General features: G+C 38.1%; 1 protein-coding gene and 1 pseudogene across 3 annotated transcripts in view; one reads left to right on the top strand and one right to left on the bottom strand.

The window, feature by feature from the left end:
- The window catches only part of LOC127428309 (serine/threonine-protein phosphatase 6 regulatory ankyrin repeat subunit C-like), a 135,452-nt gene extending 131,275 nt beyond the window's left edge, over nucleotides 1-4,177 (top strand). For all 3 annotated transcript variants that reach the window (XM_051676600.1, XM_051676599.1, XM_051676598.1), the window contains one exon: nucleotides 1,954-4,177. In XM_051676600.1, the coding sequence (XP_051532560.1) occupies nucleotides 1,954-2,165 (212 nt within the window). In that variant the 3' untranslated portion in view covers nucleotides 2,166-4,177. The remainder of the gene's footprint in view (nucleotides 1-1,953) is intronic.
- Nucleotides 4,178-6,860: 2,683 nt separating this feature from the next.
- Nucleotides 6,861-18,259, bottom strand: part of LOC127428019 (SOSS complex subunit B1-B-like) — a 31,632-nt pseudogene continuing 20,233 nt past the window's right edge.

Here is an 18,259-nt window from a genome sequence, read left to right as displayed (position 1 = left end):
GGCTTTGTTTGTATTTGTGTCAGCCATGTCCTACCCTGATTTGTCCTCCTTGTGTCCTTTTACTACACCCACTCATCTAGTCCTTGTTTTGTACTCGTTGTGTTAATTGTTATCACCTGTTCCTTATGTACCATCCCTTATTTTGTGCCCTCTTCCCTCATGTCTTTGCCAGATTTTGTTATCTTGTGTGTTCAGTGCCTTTGGTCTAGTCCTAGTTGGTCTAGTGTTTTTGTTACAGTCTTGCCTAGTTTGAGTATTTGGTCTTATTTGTTTTATCCACTTTCTTTTTTTTTTTTTTTACATTTAATAAAACCTTTTTGGTTATTTCTGCACTTGGGTCCTCGTTTCCAGTCCCTGACAATAACGTTATATCAATCAGCAGTAGGAATGCCATTGCGCATCAGCAGACAAACTGCCTTCATTAGGGCATACAGGAAACAAACACCAGTGACATATATAACTAGTCCCCAGTGTGGCAAGAAGCCAGTAAACTTCTATCATATAATCAGTCAATCATTTAATCAGTATGAACATGTCGATGCCCACTACATGAAATTCCACCCAACTCAATCAGACAGATAAAAACATCTCTATAACTCACGTGGGTCACCTTTCTACTGAGGAAGTACCTATCCAATTTAACTGTCAGTATGTTAAATCAGTTGGTGGCATCACTAATTTGCATGTGCTGGTGTCTAATTGAAAATGGCAAGCAGAGAAGCCCCTTGCATCATTCAAGTCTCCTCTCTTGGAATATTTTGAAGTTATAGCAGCGATGGTCAAACAAACTTTGAAAAAACAGTTACTGTTTATAGACACTGCTCGACGTTGGTCCCATATTCTCATGGCAATACATCGAATATGATTTGCCATTTACGCAAACTTTACCCAGATAGTGGGCACAGAGAAGCGCAGTTGAGGCCGAAACATTGCACACTCCCTTCTGTTTTTAAGCAGTCAGTTCGGACAGACACAAAACAATAACTAAAGTGCTGGGGGTGTTCATTGGTATGAAGCTATCAAGATATGAAGCCCAACTCCGTTGTGTGTCTGACTCCACTGCTATGTGTCTCTGAGTGATGACGAGTAAATGCAGCAGGTGCTAGCCAGACATCACTTCAGTCTATTACGATGGACCTCAGGGGATGAACTGATGCCAGCTCCAACCATAAGACATGGGATACTTCATTTGCCACTGCCTGAACCTTGGACTTAGGATAGATCTCACCGAAATGACCTGCTGGTTGAACTGCGATGCACCTCACTGATCTCTGCCTGCATCACCTTGGTCTAATGATGGACTACACTCTTAAAATTGAATCTTTGTATAAAAACTGGCCCTTAACACTTACTTAGTTTACAAATTTTAAACCATGACCTGCACTGCACATAAATAACTAATATTGGCATTATATTCATGCTGGTTAGCCAGAGGGGAACTGGCTCCCACAGTGATCCTGGTTTCTCCCAAGGTTATATTTCTCCATTAACCAACATCTTATGGAGTTTTGTGTTCCTTGCCACAGTTGCCTTCGGCTTGCTCACTGGGGTTCTAAATAAAATTATGATTGAATTATTGAATTATTTATTTTTATACATCATTTACAATCATATTTAATCAAACAACACAATGATGACTCTAAGACTTTAAAGATTTTACAGTTTTCATTTTCTGTTAATGCCTGATTTTCTGTAAAGCTGCTTTGAAACGATGTGTGTTGTGAAAAGCACTATTCAACATATGATTAAAACACTCGAGCTGCGTTTTGACATCCCTACTTGTATACATACTCCTAATGATTTTTACATGATTAAATATTAAGAGTTTTCACCAATAATCAAAGTGCATTGCTCTTGCTTGTTCTTACACTATAATTGTTATTGAAATGCTTTCATAAATGACCCAACATATGCACTTAGAATTTTATCATTAATGTAGCTGTATGTTTTCAGGTCATACTCCAGCGTTGGCGTGTGCACCCAATAAAGATGTGGCAGACTGCTTGGCTCTCATCATTTCCACCATGAAGACTTTTTCTGCTAAACCCTCTACTGGCAGCAGCTGTGGCCTTAGTCTGAGGAAGCACTTTAGCATTGCTGCATCCCATCAGTCTAATATTACCCTGCAGCATACAGCCTATACAACTTATACAGAGGAACTATAAAGCTGGAGTCACCTTCACTAACTGCCCTGCGCTACATTTCCCAAAAGCATCGTAAGCCAAAATAGATCATAAAAACCATTGGCACCAACGGTCTCGAAGATCAACTTATGCTTGCAATGCTTTTGGAAAATGCAGCCCTGTTCTGTTACAACACGATTTCATCCTTACAGTACAACTTGGTGTTATTAAAAAGTCACTTCTGCTTTACAATTATACAGTATACATTGACAGTAACACATTAATCTACGGGCCCATGTGTGAGAACCATGTGTGTTTGTTTTCATACTGCAAACATTTATTTGTTATTAAGCCTGTTTTATATGTAGTGACATTTCACTTTTGTATCAAACTACTAATGATAGATTTCCTGGCTTTCTTTGGACCCTCAAATCTCTGAAGAGGCAAAGTAAAACATTAAATGAGAAATAGCAACAGATTTGAAAGACATCAGTTGAACCTTTGAAGATCAGTATTTTTGGAGTTTGTCAAAAAATAGGTGACTTGAATTGTAACGTGTAACAAAGCTGCTACACTACTCTAATATAATTGTTTCAATTGAACAAACTTGTTTTATATAATAAATACATGAATTTGGGCCTGGGTAGCTCAGCAGAGTATAGACGCTGACTACCACCCCTGGAGTCGCAAGTTCGAAAACAGGGCGTGCTGAGTGACTCCAGGCAGGTCTCCTAAGCAACCAATTGGCCCAGTTGCTAGGGAGGGTAGAGTCACATGGGGTAACCTCCTCGTGGTCGCTATAATGTGTTTCTCGCTCTCGGTGGGGCACGTGGTGAGTTGTGCATGGATGCCGTGGAGAATAGCGTGATGTCTCCGCGGTTACGTGCTCAACAAGTGACATGATAAGATGCGTGGATTGACTGTCTCAGATGCGGAGGCAACTGAGATTCATCCTCCGCCACCCGGATTGAGGCGAGTCACTACGCCACCACGAGGAATTGGGCATTCCAAATTGGGGAGAAAAGGGGAGAAATAAATAAATACATGAATTAAATTATTTTATAACCCCAGTTCCAAAAAAGTTGGGACAGTATGCAAAATGCCAATAATAAAAAAGGAGTGATTTGTAAATTTAGGCTACTTTGATTTTTATTCAAACAAAAACAGTATAAACACAAGATACTTCATGTTTTACCTAATCAACAGCATTGTTTTTTAAAGATATAAGTTTATTCTGAAATTGATGCCAGCAACACATTCAAAAACGTTGAGACAGGGGCAATTTAGGACTAATAACAGTCTGACGAGTTGAAATATCAAGGTGATGAGAAACAGGTGATGTTAAACAAGAGAGGCAATCATGTTATGGTATATAAGAAGCCTCCAAAAAAAGCCTAGTCCTTCAAGAGCAAGGATGGGTTGAGGCTCACCAATTTGCCAAAAGATGCATCAGCAAATAATCCAGTGCTTTGAGAACTATATTCCCCAAAGACAAATTGGAATGATTTGGGCATTTCACCCTCTGAAGTGCACAATATAGTCAAAAGATTTAAGGAATCCAGTCAAATTTTGGTGTGTAAAGGGCCAGGCCGAAAACCATTTTTAAATGTACGTGATCTCCAATCCCTCAGACTGCACTGTTTTAAAAACTATTATGCGTCTTTAATGGTTATCATGACATGGGCTCTGGAATACTTCGGTAAACCTTTGTCAGTCAACACCATTCGCCGGTGCATCCACAGATGCTAGTTAAGGTTTACAATGCAAAGCAGAAGCCATACATCAATGCTGTCTAGATGCGCCACCAAATTTTCTGGGCTTGAAAAGTAGAACAGTGGAATCGTGTTTTGTGGTTCGAGTCAACATTTCAAATAGTTTTTGGAAAAAACAGCTAACGTGTTATTCGGGCCAAAGAGGAAAAGGACTATCCAACTGTTATCAGTGTCAGGTTCAAAAGCCAGTGTCTGTCATTGTATGGGGATGTCAGTGCCCATGGCATGGGTAACTTGTACATCTGTGAAGGCACCATTAATGAAATAGTTCACCCAAAAATTAAAATTCTCTCATAATTTACTCACCCTCATGCCATCCCAGATTTGTATGACTGTCTTTCTTAAGCAGAACACAAATTAAGATTTTTCTTAGAATATTTTAGCACTGTAGGTCCATACAATGCAAGTGAATAGGTGCCAGCTTTTTGAAGCTCCAAAAAGTACATATAGCCATCATAAAAGTTCCAGTGAACTAACAGCGAAACACATTTTTTTTTTACTAAAAATGTTCGCTTCCAGCCAACTTGAGGTTTGTACGTTGACAAAGGTGGAGTTCAAACTGTCTCTCACGTGACGTAAGCGCAAAAGCCTCCTCTGGATATATATTGATATGTAGATGCCTTATTAGCACTGCTTCTATGGACCGCAATACTGTTTCCATACAAAAGCAGCTAATGCACAGTCTGAGCAAGGAGCTCGATTGGAGGCATCTCCTCCACTTGCATTCAAACTGATTCAAACTGCTCTCCTTGTTGACCGTTCTAAGATGGTGCCGCAGTTGATGTGTCCAAACCAGCGAATGTGGCATATGATTATCTATGCTCCTCTGTTGTAAGCAACTCTGCACCTCTGTTTTTTCATATTTCATGTGCCAGTTCTCGCCTGAACTTGCCAACGTGCTTGACCTTGACCCTCATGAGTTTTTAGAATTATTATTTTTTTTATTTTTATATTGATCTATTTCTTACACTCAGCATTTTGCTTCAGAAGACATTAATTAAACCACTGGAGTCGTATGGATTATTTTTATTATGGCAATAGTTACTTTTTGGAGCTTCAAAAAGTTGGCACCATTCACTTGCATTGTATGGACCTTCAGAGCTGAAATATTCTTCTAAAGATCTTCATTTGTGTTCTGCAAAGACAATCATACACATCTGAGATGGCATGACTGAAAGTAAATTATGAGAGAATTTTCATTTTTGGGTCAACTAATCCTTTAATGCAGAAAGATATGCACAACTTATAGAGCAACATATGCTGCCATCCAGACATTGTCTTTTGCATGGACATCCCTGCACTTTACAGCAGGACAATCCAAACCACATACTGTCCAAATTACAAGTGCATGGCTGCTTAAGGAGTGTGCAGGTACTAGATTGGCCTGCCTGCATTCCTGACCTGTCTCCAACTGATCATGTGTGGACCTCTGTGTGAGTCACACAATAAATGTTTTTAACCATAACTATTTAGTTTTAACAATTAAGTTTACATCTATTTACACTTAAGACTTGTGACAGAAATGAATAGTGTAATTGTTTTGTCCAGGAAAACTAACGAAAAAATAATTACGATCACAAAGTATATTGATAATTTAACGTCAAACAACATTGCCAAATCATTTTTTATGAAGCAGCTGAATGCAAGGTCTAAATCATTAACAATATTTGGCTGTTTACACTTCATATAGAAGTACCTTAAGCACAATGTTACTTAATCTCAGGTAAAAATTAAGTGGTTTTTTTTATTTCCATGAATTGTAACATTTGCAAATATCTAATTAAAGCATCAACAAAACCAAGGTAGAAAAGGGAACAAATGGTTAATTTAATTCCTTTTTTATTTAGCACAAAATTTAGAAGTGTGCTGAAAATTACTTGAAATCAATGTACAATGGATGCATAATATTTACGGGTTTTAAAAATATTTATTTTGCTACATTTTAATGGTCACATGCTTATATCATTTGTGAAGTTTTTTTTTTTGTTTTTTACAGCTCCTTTTGGCTTTTTGGATCAGAAACCCTATAGTGTGTGGTTGACAACTGTAAAGGTACTATAAATATACTTAAATATAGAGTGGGTCCTATGGAGTTTTACACCACTAGACTTTTTTAGTGGTCTCAACACCTGGCCATGGCCATGTGATTTTTCCATTTTCATATATGAAAGCCAATTGTTATTTTCTATTATGATAATAATTAATATTGTGATTATTATTGACTAAATGATGTGTTCTGAATGCAATTTCCAAAGTTTACACAGTAGACAATATTCACAGCAGCGGGATCTTTGATTTTTGATGAGAATAAAAATGAGGCTCTGAGGGATAGACATACGAGCTCTTCAATGGGCTGTGCTGTAATTTAATGTGTTTTTGGATCATTTTGTGGACAAAACATTGAAAAATATCTTTCCAAGAACATTCGGTAGACAAAAAAAAAAAAAAAAAAAAAAAACATACAAAATGAGTTGTGGAAAATCAGATGGGATCTCGGAGCCTTTTAATAGCTTTATACCGTGCATGACACTGAAGAGATGGTAAGTCCATCTCTCACTGCCTTGTTTTCATTCCTGTAAAAAATCAAAGATGGCGCTACTATGAATAAAGTATTTTTGGTAGACATGGACAACAGATTAATTTGAGAAACAAGTTCTAGTCCTGGGGGTGCTATAAAAATCCCCCCAAAAACTTCTCAACTGTGTGATTAAGGACGTTGTTGTCAATGGCATAACATGCTTCAAACATGAACAACTGTATCCACAGCATCTATTCAACCAAATTTGGCAACTGTGGTCATTCTGCATAATCTATATAGAAATACAAACATACATGAAAGTATGTCAACTTCAGCATTGAAATGCTCAACGTTTAGCAAAATATGTCTTCAGATGGCACATAGTTCAAATAGCTGCTCACGAAAACCATTTTGAAATGATTCTTCTGCTCCACGACTACACATAAATCATCTTTTCACTGTTCATCGCATCTCTTTCCCATTGCTTACGGCACTTCCTCCCCCACCTGGACTAGGTGTCGACCAGTTTCCATTTCCGCTACTGGCTCGTTCACTCGGCTGTGCATTAGTGGAGTTACCAGAGCTTTGTGAGTTCACCCCATTTCCATTAGCAATGTTGTTCCCTTCAAACAGTGGAACAGTTACTGAAGTTAGAAAAAAGGAACCTAAAAATCATCAAATGAATTAAATGCAGAAAATGTAAATATTTGTAATTGTTTTTATTTAATATTTTAGTATTATTTAAAATATATATATATATATATTTTTTTATGTTTTCTGAGAAAATATATATATTTTATCAAATAATTAGGATCCCAAAACCTTTTACAATTTTTACAAAGGAAAAGTTAAAATGTCAGTGATCAAATGAACACTGGCTACTTAAATATTTACACCTGCAGAAGCAGCAGTTCTGCTGTTCATGTTGCACTGGTCATTCAGTACCTGACAGGAAACATGAAAAATGTGAATTCCCATGACCAATAGGTACAAAAATAATTAAGATATCACCAAAACTGGACATTCTGTTTTATTTCATCTGGGCCAAATATTCTGGATTTGGTTCACTAAAGTTTGGCATCTCAGAGTACACCATACAAAACCTTAGAATTTGGATACAAAGTTAATTCATTAACAATTAAATATTCCTAAGTATATAAATTGCTTGTACTTTCACTTATGACAATCAACTGTCACAGTATCTCAGGAAACAGTGTCTCATAATTTTGCTCACGAGCAACATCAATCCTTCACTGTCATAGGTCATGAAGAGCAAACAAAACTTATCAAAAAAATCAAAAGCCACAACATGTATGTACATCCAATACCAACTTAGCTCTTAAAAGAGGTATTCCCAGTAATCTCAGAACCTCTTCTTAATATGATTAACTCCTCGCTATCCTTAGGACATGTTCCAAGAAACTTTAAAATGGCAGTTATCAAACCGCTTATTAAGAAGCCACAGCTTGATCATAAAGAACTGGCTAATTACAGACCGATTTCAAATCTACCATTTATGTCGAAAATACTAGAAAAGGTAGTGTCCTCCCAACTGTTCATTTCTACAGAGAAATTTAATATATGAAGAATTTCAGTCAGAATTTAGGCCCATCACAGTACAGAGATTGCACTTATCAGAGTTACAAATGACTTGCTCTTATCATCTGATCGTGGCTGCATTTCTTTTCTAGTGCTTTTAGATCTTAGTGCTGCCTTCAACATGATAGATCATGGCATTCTCTTGAATAGGCTAGAGAATTATGTTGGCATTAGTGGACTTGCATTAGCATGGTTTAGGTCATATTTATTAGACCGCTACCACTTTGTATGTGTAAATGAGGAATTGTCAAATCAAAAGTATGGAGTGCCACAGGGATCAGTTTTAGGACCTCTGCTTTTCTCCTTATACATGCTTCCCGATATCAGAAATCATGGAATAAGTTTCCACTGTTATGCTGACGATACCCAACTTTATATTTCTTCTAAACCCAACGAAAATTCACAATTTATCAATGAAATAAAAGATTGGATGGCCAAAATTTTCCTTCTACTCAATTTCGACAAAACAGAGGTACAAATGATTGGACCACAAACCTCTAAAAATAAGCAGCTAAAATATCATTTGATTCTCGATGGATGTACTGTTATGTTGTCTTCTACAGCAAAGAATTAGGTGTTATATTTGTCCTTCGAAAATCCAATTTCCAATGTTTGTAGAACAGCATTCTTCAACCTGAGAAATATTGCTAAATTATGACACATGCTCTCTGTTGCTGATGCCTAAAAACTAATTCATGCCTTTATGACCTCAAGACTAGATTATTGTAATGCATTACTGGGAGGATGTCCAGCAAGTTCAGTAAATAAACTTCAATTGGTTCAAAATGCAGCTGCCAGAGTGCTGACTAGAACCTTGAAATATGATCATATTAGCCACATTCTATTGTCGTTATGTTACGTGTTGTAGAGATGAGATGAGACAACAATGAATCTAAACACAGGCCTTTTTAATGAAGATGATGAAGGTGATACAAAACAGTGGAGTAATGCAAAGAACCATATAGTAACATTAACACATAAGGAACAATGATCACAGGAACATAACATGAAACATAAGAACTGACCATAAGTGAGAGAAACTAAAGGGTATATATACAAACTGATGATTGATGAGGGAACAGGTGAGGAAGATGGGGAACAGATGGCTGTGATGAGGGCAGTGCAACATGGGAATTGTAGTATGGGGCAAAGTAACAACAGAAAACAATAACCATGTCAAAATAAGAGTCCTTATGAACAAGAGGGGTGATGAAGATAAAGTGACAGGAGTGAAGACAGTGACGATGTGACAGAACCCCCCCCCCACCTCCAAAGGGCGACTCCTGGCACCCAAAGATGGATGAGGAGGGCAGGATGAAGCAGATGATGAGGAAGGATCCAGGGGACGAATATGAGGTCAAGGAGGAATTGGTGGACAATCAGGTGGCCAGGGAGGAGTCTGCAGATGATCAGAAGGCCAGGGAGGTGACCACAGGGCAGGGACTGGGTCAGGGAGCCTGGGAGGTGGCCAAAGGGCAGGGACTGGGTCAGGAGGCCTGGGAGGAGGCCATAGAGCAGGTTAAGGGAAATTAGAGGGTTCGTGGAAATTTGTCCATTCATTTTGTTTGCCATTGGGTGTATAGTTGTTGCGAGGGACAATACCAGGTTCGTGTACCGCCGTGAGCCATCAGGATTATACGGCAAATGGACATTTTAATTTTTCTGGGCTTTTCCGAGGTAATCCTCGAAGGACCCCTTTTAATGGGCAAATGGACAAAAATGCGGGTGACGTTGAGCTGCAGGTGGTCTCCCAACTGACCACTGAGACCCCCAGAGTCCCACAAAACCACTATCTGTCCCCTAACCAACTATTTCTCCCAAGTGACCCTGAGACCCCCTGACCATCCAGGCCACGCCCCCCAAGTCCCACGGACCCACTATTTGTCCCCTAACCAACTATTTCTCCCAAATGACCCCTGAGACCCCCTGACCACCTGGGCCACGCCCCCGAGTCCCACGGAACCACTATTTATCCCCTAACCGACTATTTCTCCCAAATGACCCCTGAGACACCCTGACCACTCGTGCCATGCCCCCGAGTTCCACAGACCCACTATTTGTCCCCTAACTGACTATTTCTCCCAAATGACCCCTAAGACCACCTGACCACCTGGGCCATGCCCCCAGAGTCCCACTGACCCACTATTTGTCCCCTAACCAACTATTATTCCCAAATAGATATTTACACTTTGTGTCATCACGGGCCACATGGTTGGTGCGCTGTGCCCCTTAAAAAGTCATATTTTGAAGTTTGAAAAAAATGTCAAAGGAGACGTCTGCCCTCGTAGTATGTGATCGATGGGCGATGTGTGACCATGCCAAATCTTGGCTCCGTTGCAGCTTACGGAGCGAAGTTAGAGCACATCCCACGTACAATTTATACAATTCATTTTCATAGCGGGTCCGTGGACATGACTCAGAAAGGTCCAAATGACTCAAATTTGAAATCTATAGCTTCTCAGGGGCCCCTTAGACAGTGTGCAAAGTTTCAAGTCGGAATGACTTTGTTTAGTGCTTAATTGGCTGACATGTGAATGAAAATTGATAGTAAATTTTATATAATATTTTTCTTGATTTTTTTAAAGTACTTCCCAATCTCAGATTTTAAATCTATAGCTAATCAGGGCCCCCCTAGACAGTGTACAAAGTTTCAAGGATCTGTGACTTTAATTGTTCATTTGACCCATCCTTGGACTGTATGTGTCTATTTTTCATTGAATAGATTTGCAGATTTGTTTTACAGTATTTCCCAATCCATGAGGGACACAGCTTTTTGATATGTCGATTCTGAAGGCCCAACAATAAAACTTTCGAAGCCCCCAGGTCTTAGCACCAAATTTAACCCCATCCACAAAACTGGTATAGAATTGCATTGGTTTAATGGGCAAGTGGGATGTCTAGAAAAGGGGATTGCAAAGGCTGCAGGACCTTGAAATTTGAGATCCTCGATCGTCAGGGGCCCCCGAATCAGGTCCTAGAATTCAGAGGCCCTGGGTGCTTGATAAGTATTAAAGCCTCTGATGAATATACTGCTGCACACGGGCCTATAAGTCAGCCTGTCTCATTGATTCCTATGACAGGCAGAGAGAACTGTTGAAAATAATGAAAAATACTTTTTTGCATCTTAGGCCTTAGTCCTCTTAGTATGTCAATAAGGGGCACTAGGTGTGTCACCGTGTGAAATTTGGGGTCCGTTGGAGCTTACAGGGCGAAGTTAGAGCACATCCCATGTACAATTTATATCATTCATTTTTATAGCGGGTCCATGGACATGACTCAGAAAGGTCCAAACGACTCCAATTTTAAATCATTAGCTTCTCAGGGGCCCCTTTGACAGTGTGCAAAGTTTCAAGTCAGAATGACTTTAAGTGTTTAATTGGCTGACTTGTGAATGAAAAGTGACACATTTTCTATAATATTTTTCTTGCTTTTTTTTTTTTTTTTTTTTTTACAGTACTTCCCAATCCATGAGGGACAAAGCTTTTTGATATGTCATTTCTGAAGGCCCAACGATAAAGCATTCGAAGCGCCCAGGTCTTAGCAACAAGGAACTGGCCCCCACAGTGAGCCTGGTTTCTCCCAAGGTTATTTTTCTCCATTAACCAACATCTTATGGAGTTTTGTGTTCCTTGCCACAGTCACCATCAGCTTGCTCACAGGGGTTCTAAATACAATTATTATTTAATTTCTATACACAATCATATTTAATCAAACTACACAATGATCACTCTAAGACTTTATAGATATTACAGTTTCATTTTTTGTTTACGCATGATTTCCTGTAAAGCTGCTTTGAAACTATGTGTGTTGTGAAAAGCCCTATACAAATAAAAATGACTTATATAGAGATAGGTCAGTGCTTTGTGGTATTTTAATGCAACATAATTCTTCTTTAAATACCAGTAATTCTTCTATAAACAATTGTAGCACTGTGGTAAAATGGCAAAAGACATAATTGTTTTAACTTTTTTTCCCATAATAATCAAATAATATCACAAGTACATAAAACCATCTTCAGCATACTCTCCGATCTTCTGTAGCTTGCCTCCCCTTCCAGTATACAGTGTCACACAGCCTTTAAAAACTGAGGCATACCTGCAAAAATGCAAATATACTATAAACATTTCTGGAAAAAAACTGTAAACAGTTACATTTGTAAATGAACAGCTGCTGTTACATTTAGTAACATCTTTGATGTTGCTTTTAGGCAGCTACTGAATATGACTTTAAACATTTTTATCCAATCACAAGTCTTAGACAATAAATATGATGGACACTTTGGTGAGTCTGATGATGTCATCAGCCTGAATGAGTCCCCCAACTTAGTCCCAAGCTGATATACTGATGCTGCCTGTCTTTCGGCTACATTACACGTGCGCTCCTCATGACCATATTTGGTCTTTGTCACTCATGCTTCAATAAGATTGTGTGAGAAAAGATTCAGATTTTCATTCACACTCTCTGCTGGGCTGTCTATTTCAGACTAAGCTTTAACCTGCAGTCACTATTTATCTGTCAAAGGAGTTTGTTTATGATTACCATTTGCAGTTATTAAGGGCCAATCCCCAAAGGGGCAGAGCCCCTATTGCATCTGTTATTAGTGGTCAAGCACAGAAGAGATTTAACCCCTTTTGTATTTATCTGTCAAAGGAGATTGTTTATGATTACCATTTGCAGTTATTGAGAGCCAATTCCCAAAGGGGCAGAGCCCCTATTGTATCTGTTATTAGTGGTCAAGCACAGAAGAGGTTTAACCCCTTTTGTATTGGTTCATTTTCTTAGTAGGGGCAAAGCACCGAAGGGGCCATTGTATTATTATTAGGGCCCAAGCACTGAAAGTGCTATTGTTCTTCTAAGGATTATTATTATTAGGGCCCGAGCACTGAAAGTGCGGAGGCCCTATTGTTCTTCAAAGGATTATTATTATTAGGGGTTCAAGCACGAAGTGTTAGAAACCCTATTGTTTTCCCTATGGGTCAGGAGATATGAATGGAACTGAATGGGACTTTTATGACAGTGGAAATTCACACAGCTGTGCCACAGATTGCCACTCAAGCCAAGTCCATCACTGCTGCAGCATCATGCTCCTCTAACTAAGAGAAACACTTTCTTTGCTCTGCACAGTAAAAAAATTATAATTTCGTCATGCAATGCCTTCATTTAACACCAAGTCAAGAGGATATTTCAAGAATAAATTGCAGCTCTAACTCAAGGCAGCACGTTGAGGTAAGTTTTGGCTCTAATGATAACACAGGCTTTTCTGTGACATGGTGATGGTCATTTTCAGGGTGATTCTGTAAAAACGGGCTCTTGTGATATCAGTTTTTAAGTGTACATTTTAAATCTGCAGCAATATATCAGTGCGCTTTGTCCTGCATCCTGAATGTCATAAGCAGTATTTACGCATTAACCCCGTGCCCTCGCAGAGATACTGGAAACTGTTGCAGCTACTTCAGGCGGATTAACTGTATAAATCCATGTAAAAATCCCCATTAAGTGTAAATGCCTTTTGCTTTGCCGATCGCGTTATTGACAAATGGAGCGCAAACAGACAGCATTTCACAGGCTGTGTACTCTGCATTTAGGGAGCAGCTAAAATCTAAATCGACACTGAAAAATTTAACTACACTGAACTAACAATTATAAGCTATGAAATAGCAAAAGTAGGCATTAATACAACATGATCTTGCTTTGGTTTATATTTTCCTGTGGGACATTGTTCACGTTTTTACGGTAATAATTACTAGAAAGGTTTCCAAACCTATCTTCTTATTGACAAATTCATCCAGATCTGACAAGAGCCCTTAAAGGGATAGTTCACCCAAAAATGGAAATTCTCTTATCATTTATTTACCCTTATACCATCTTTGATGTGTATGACTTCCTTTCTTCTGCAGAACACAAATGAAGATTTTTAGAAGAATTTCTCAGCTCTTTTAGTCCATAAAGTGCAAGTGAATGGGTGCCAACATTTTAAAGCTAAAAAAATCACATAAGTCAGCATAAAAGTAATCCATAAAACTCCAGTGGTTATATCCATATCTTCAGGAGCAATGTGATATGAAATAGCAAAACAGATGGATGTGGATGAGAAACACATGAGAAACAGATCACTTGTTTTTTATGATTCACATTCTTCTCTGCATATCGCCCCCTGCTGGGCTGGGAGAAGAATTTCTAACAAAAAATTTTAAGTTTCTCACCCACACCTATCATATCACTTCTGAAGTTATGGATTTAACCACTGAAGTCATATGGATTACTTTTATGGTGCCTGAATTTGCTTTTGGAGCATAACAATTTTGACACCCATTCACTTGCATTGTACTGACCTACAGAGCTGAAATATTCTTCTAAAAAACTAGCGATCCATTGGCTGCATCTATTCACTGAAACAGCCAATGCGATTATTGGAGAGGCCATGGAGCCTTTGATCTGGTTTGATTGACAGCTCCACCTTTGAATCACAGAGAGACTCGTGGGTGGGCTCAAACAAAGCGAATGTTTCACCGGAATAGCGGAGACCTCAAGAGCTCCATGCTGATTGATGAAATAAGTTTTATAATCAATATTTTATTGATAATAGACATTTTAATTTATGTGATGATGCAAGCAAAGGATGATCAGTCAGTTTTTTCCTCAATTTTCGCTGTTTTGGATAAAATGGTCAAGTCTAATTTCAATCGTGGACATTTACCATGGATTGTAAGCTTGAATTTCCTGCCATCGTCCGATTGGATCAAAACAAGAAGATATAAAAGATAAGTAATACCTCTCACAAGTTGTATGTTTTAAAATCCACTCTTTCAATATTTTAATGCATTTCTGTAATGACATCATTCAGATCACAAAACAGTGGACATATTTCAAAGCTGGAGACTTGAAGCAAGATTAAAGTTGGATATGAAGGTAATATAGTCCAATAAACATAAAAAACGCTAAAAAAGCATATATGGGACCATGCCAGTTAACGGGCTAAACTAGCTCTTCAGTATACTTACTGTCTAATTGTTCATATGACAACTAAAGAAGAAAACATTTGCAACATTTTGTAAGGAATTTATTTAATTTCAATTTATTGTATTTAAATGTTTTATACATTTTATTATGAAATGAAAAGAGTTCACAACTATCTGTGTATTTTGATAAAATAATTGAAATATGATAAGACATTTCATGCTGAATCAAGACTTACTTTGTAGTAAAAATACTAATAACTCTTGATAATTTTAGTGTATTGTCATTGATAGACTCCTTAGCTGATGCAAAGAACAATGTATATTACATTACAAGTGATTCTATTAATTGCTTTTCAAGCAGTTTGCCTAAAATCTTCACAAAAATTAAATTTTCACTCATTTTTGCCATTCCTGTGCTTGGCCCCGATAATTGCTGCTTGCAGCTATATTTATTATTATTATTCTGCCGCAAAACTGATCATGCAGACCAAACCATAAGGCCTAGTGACCTGAAACTTTCAGGGATGGTAGTACTCCAGCTGACATGGTGGACGCAAAGTTTCACCTCAATCGGCCACACGGTGGCGCTACAGTGATCAAAACAATCAAATTTGCTAAATGGCCATAACTTTTGAACCATGTCACACGATTTCATTTATGTCATGAAATTTTTCGTAAAATCTACTTTTGCTAACTAGTCCTTAGGCCATTTGACTGATTGGAACCAAACCAGTGCAGAAAAATTATCAAAAACATGTTGAATTTTCAATTCAGGATGGCCACTCCCATTCAAAATGTCCATAGTAGGCGGGGCCAATTTGACTTAAATGGCTATAACTATAATGGAAGTAGATATCTTCACCAAACTTGACATACTAATATAGGGGATCATTCTGAGGACACAAAAATTTGGCGGCGATTGGCCGCTTGGTGACACTATAATTTGAACAAACAAGAAAAAGTCTCTATGACACCATTAACACCAACTGACTTGAAATTTTGTCTGTAGCCTCTTCAATCAATACCCCATCAATACCTAAGAGGACATTTGCATATCTAAAAAAAAAAAAAAATGGCCGCCGCCAGCAAATTAATAATCAGATGCTTTTAGACAAGGGTAACAATGGCCGATTGAAACAAAACTTCATGGGCTTATTCGACATCTGTATGAAATTTGAAAAAAATTGGCCACCGGGAGAATGGCTGTTTGTCTCGCATTTTTTAACAAATACACTAGTAATTCATGTAGCTAGATAGGTCTCCTCACCCTGAACAACTTTGCCTCAAGAAATATTGCTGTCAATAAAATCGTTGTTTTAGCATCATCAATCATTTGAAAAACCTACTTTTGCGAACTAGTCCTAGGTTTTTCATCTGATCAAAATGAAATCAGTTTATAAAGATCCTTTGGCATTCCTACATCTATAATTATCAAAAACATGTTGAGTTTCATGTTTCGCATGGCTATAATAGACCAATAAAATCTTGTGGGTGGAGCCTAAAACACGGTGGCGCTATAATATTAATAACAATTCTACAAATGGCTCTAACTATGGAACGGTTGGTCCGAATGACTTGAAATTTTGCATGCAGTGTGTTTGTCCAAGGTTCCAACTAGGTCTATGAGGAAATCTGCATATCTTGAATAAACATGGTTGTCATTGACCGATCAACTTTTACCAGCTATCTGAACTAGTCCTAGGCCATTCACCTGATCGGAACCAAATCAGTGCAGAAAGGTTCTCTGGAGTCCCAATCTCAATAATTATTTTTAAAAAAATTAACTTTCAATGCACTGTTGCAACAGTATGCTGAAAATTACAAAGTGGTGATGGCCACTTCTTCTTAAATGGTTAAAACTTTTGAACGGAATTATATATCATCACCAAATGTAAAACACTCATGTAGGAGGTCAAACTGAGGATACTTGAAAAACATTGGGTACCTCTTCCTCTTGGTAGCAATATAACAGTCAGAAATTAAAAAAAATAGACCATATCTCTGTGCTACCTAACCTGATGTTTTTGAAAATGAAGGCACTTTATCAATGTTTTAGTTGCTAACAGACTCTCTAATTAATACTTAATACATGTTAAAAATGTACTAAAAGGACCTTAAAGGCTTTAACCCCGCTAATTGCTGCTTGCAGCTATATTTAGGGGGCCAAGCAGCAAAGCTGCTGGAACCCTATTGTAATTGTACTGATTTTCTTCTTTTTCTTCTTCTTTTTTTTCTGACCTAAAAGTGTCTGGGCATCAGAGATCGTAAGTCGTGGAGACACCAAACTTGGCAGGATGATCCCAAATCCCCCTCACTACTCAGGCACACAAACGCACACCCATCTGATCCTAGGTGGCTCTATAATAAACACTTTTACATTTTGGCTCATATTTCTGCAACCATAAGGGATAGAATAAAATTTTTCCCCCTGATTCCTTTAGTTAAGCCCTACAAAATGTTTATCTCCTATTTAATTTCTGTCTATAATTTTTTCCGCCATTTTGAATTTTTTGAAAAACCTACTTTTTCGAACTCCTCCTAGACCGTTAGTCCGATCAGCACATAATTTGGTATACATCATCTACAGACCCCCCCCTGGCAAAAAGTTATCAAAAGAATGTCGATGCGTGAAATCTTTCAGAAGATATTAATGATAAAATTCCTTCAGTTTAACACAATTTGAGTAATTGATCAATCTACTCAACGCAAACTCCAAAAGTAACCAAACTCGGTACACATATTCAACAGTTTTGTACAATTTCACCCCTAGAGGGCGCAACAACAAGAACTTTTATATTTCTAATCATTCCAAACATATAAGCAAGTATAGCTGCAAGCATCGGGGTCCAAGCACATGTGAAGAAATAACCAAAATAATCAGAATTGACAGAAATGATCCAGTGGATGACAAATAATACAAATTGACAGAATAGATCCTGCATAAACTAAATTTGTTGAAAATTGGGAAAAATGTGATTTGCTATTTGGTTTCTAGGGTAACCCCATCTGGTTGCTAGGCAGTTGCCAAAGTGATAATCCAAAGGCTCCTTGCTACCCTGAGTCAAATGAAAGAAACCTGAAGTGTCTACAATGTTCTGGTTCAGAGATACGTGATTTGTTACTTGGTTGCTAAGGTAACCCCATCTGGTTGCTAGGCAGTTACCAAGGTGATACTGAAAAGGCTCCTTGCTACTCTAAATAAAATGAACAAAACTGGAAGTCTGTATGATCTTCTGGTGCAGAGATATGTGATTTGTTACATGGTTGCTAGGGTAACTCCATCTCGTT

Source organism: Myxocyprinus asiaticus, chromosome 37 (genome assembly GCF_019703515.2).
Source record: "Myxocyprinus asiaticus isolate MX2 ecotype Aquarium Trade chromosome 37, UBuf_Myxa_2, whole genome shotgun sequence".
NCBI classification, from domain to species: domain Eukaryota; kingdom Metazoa; phylum Chordata; class Actinopteri; order Cypriniformes; family Catostomidae; genus Myxocyprinus; species Myxocyprinus asiaticus.
This window is presented reverse-complemented; position numbering and strand designations above follow the sequence as displayed.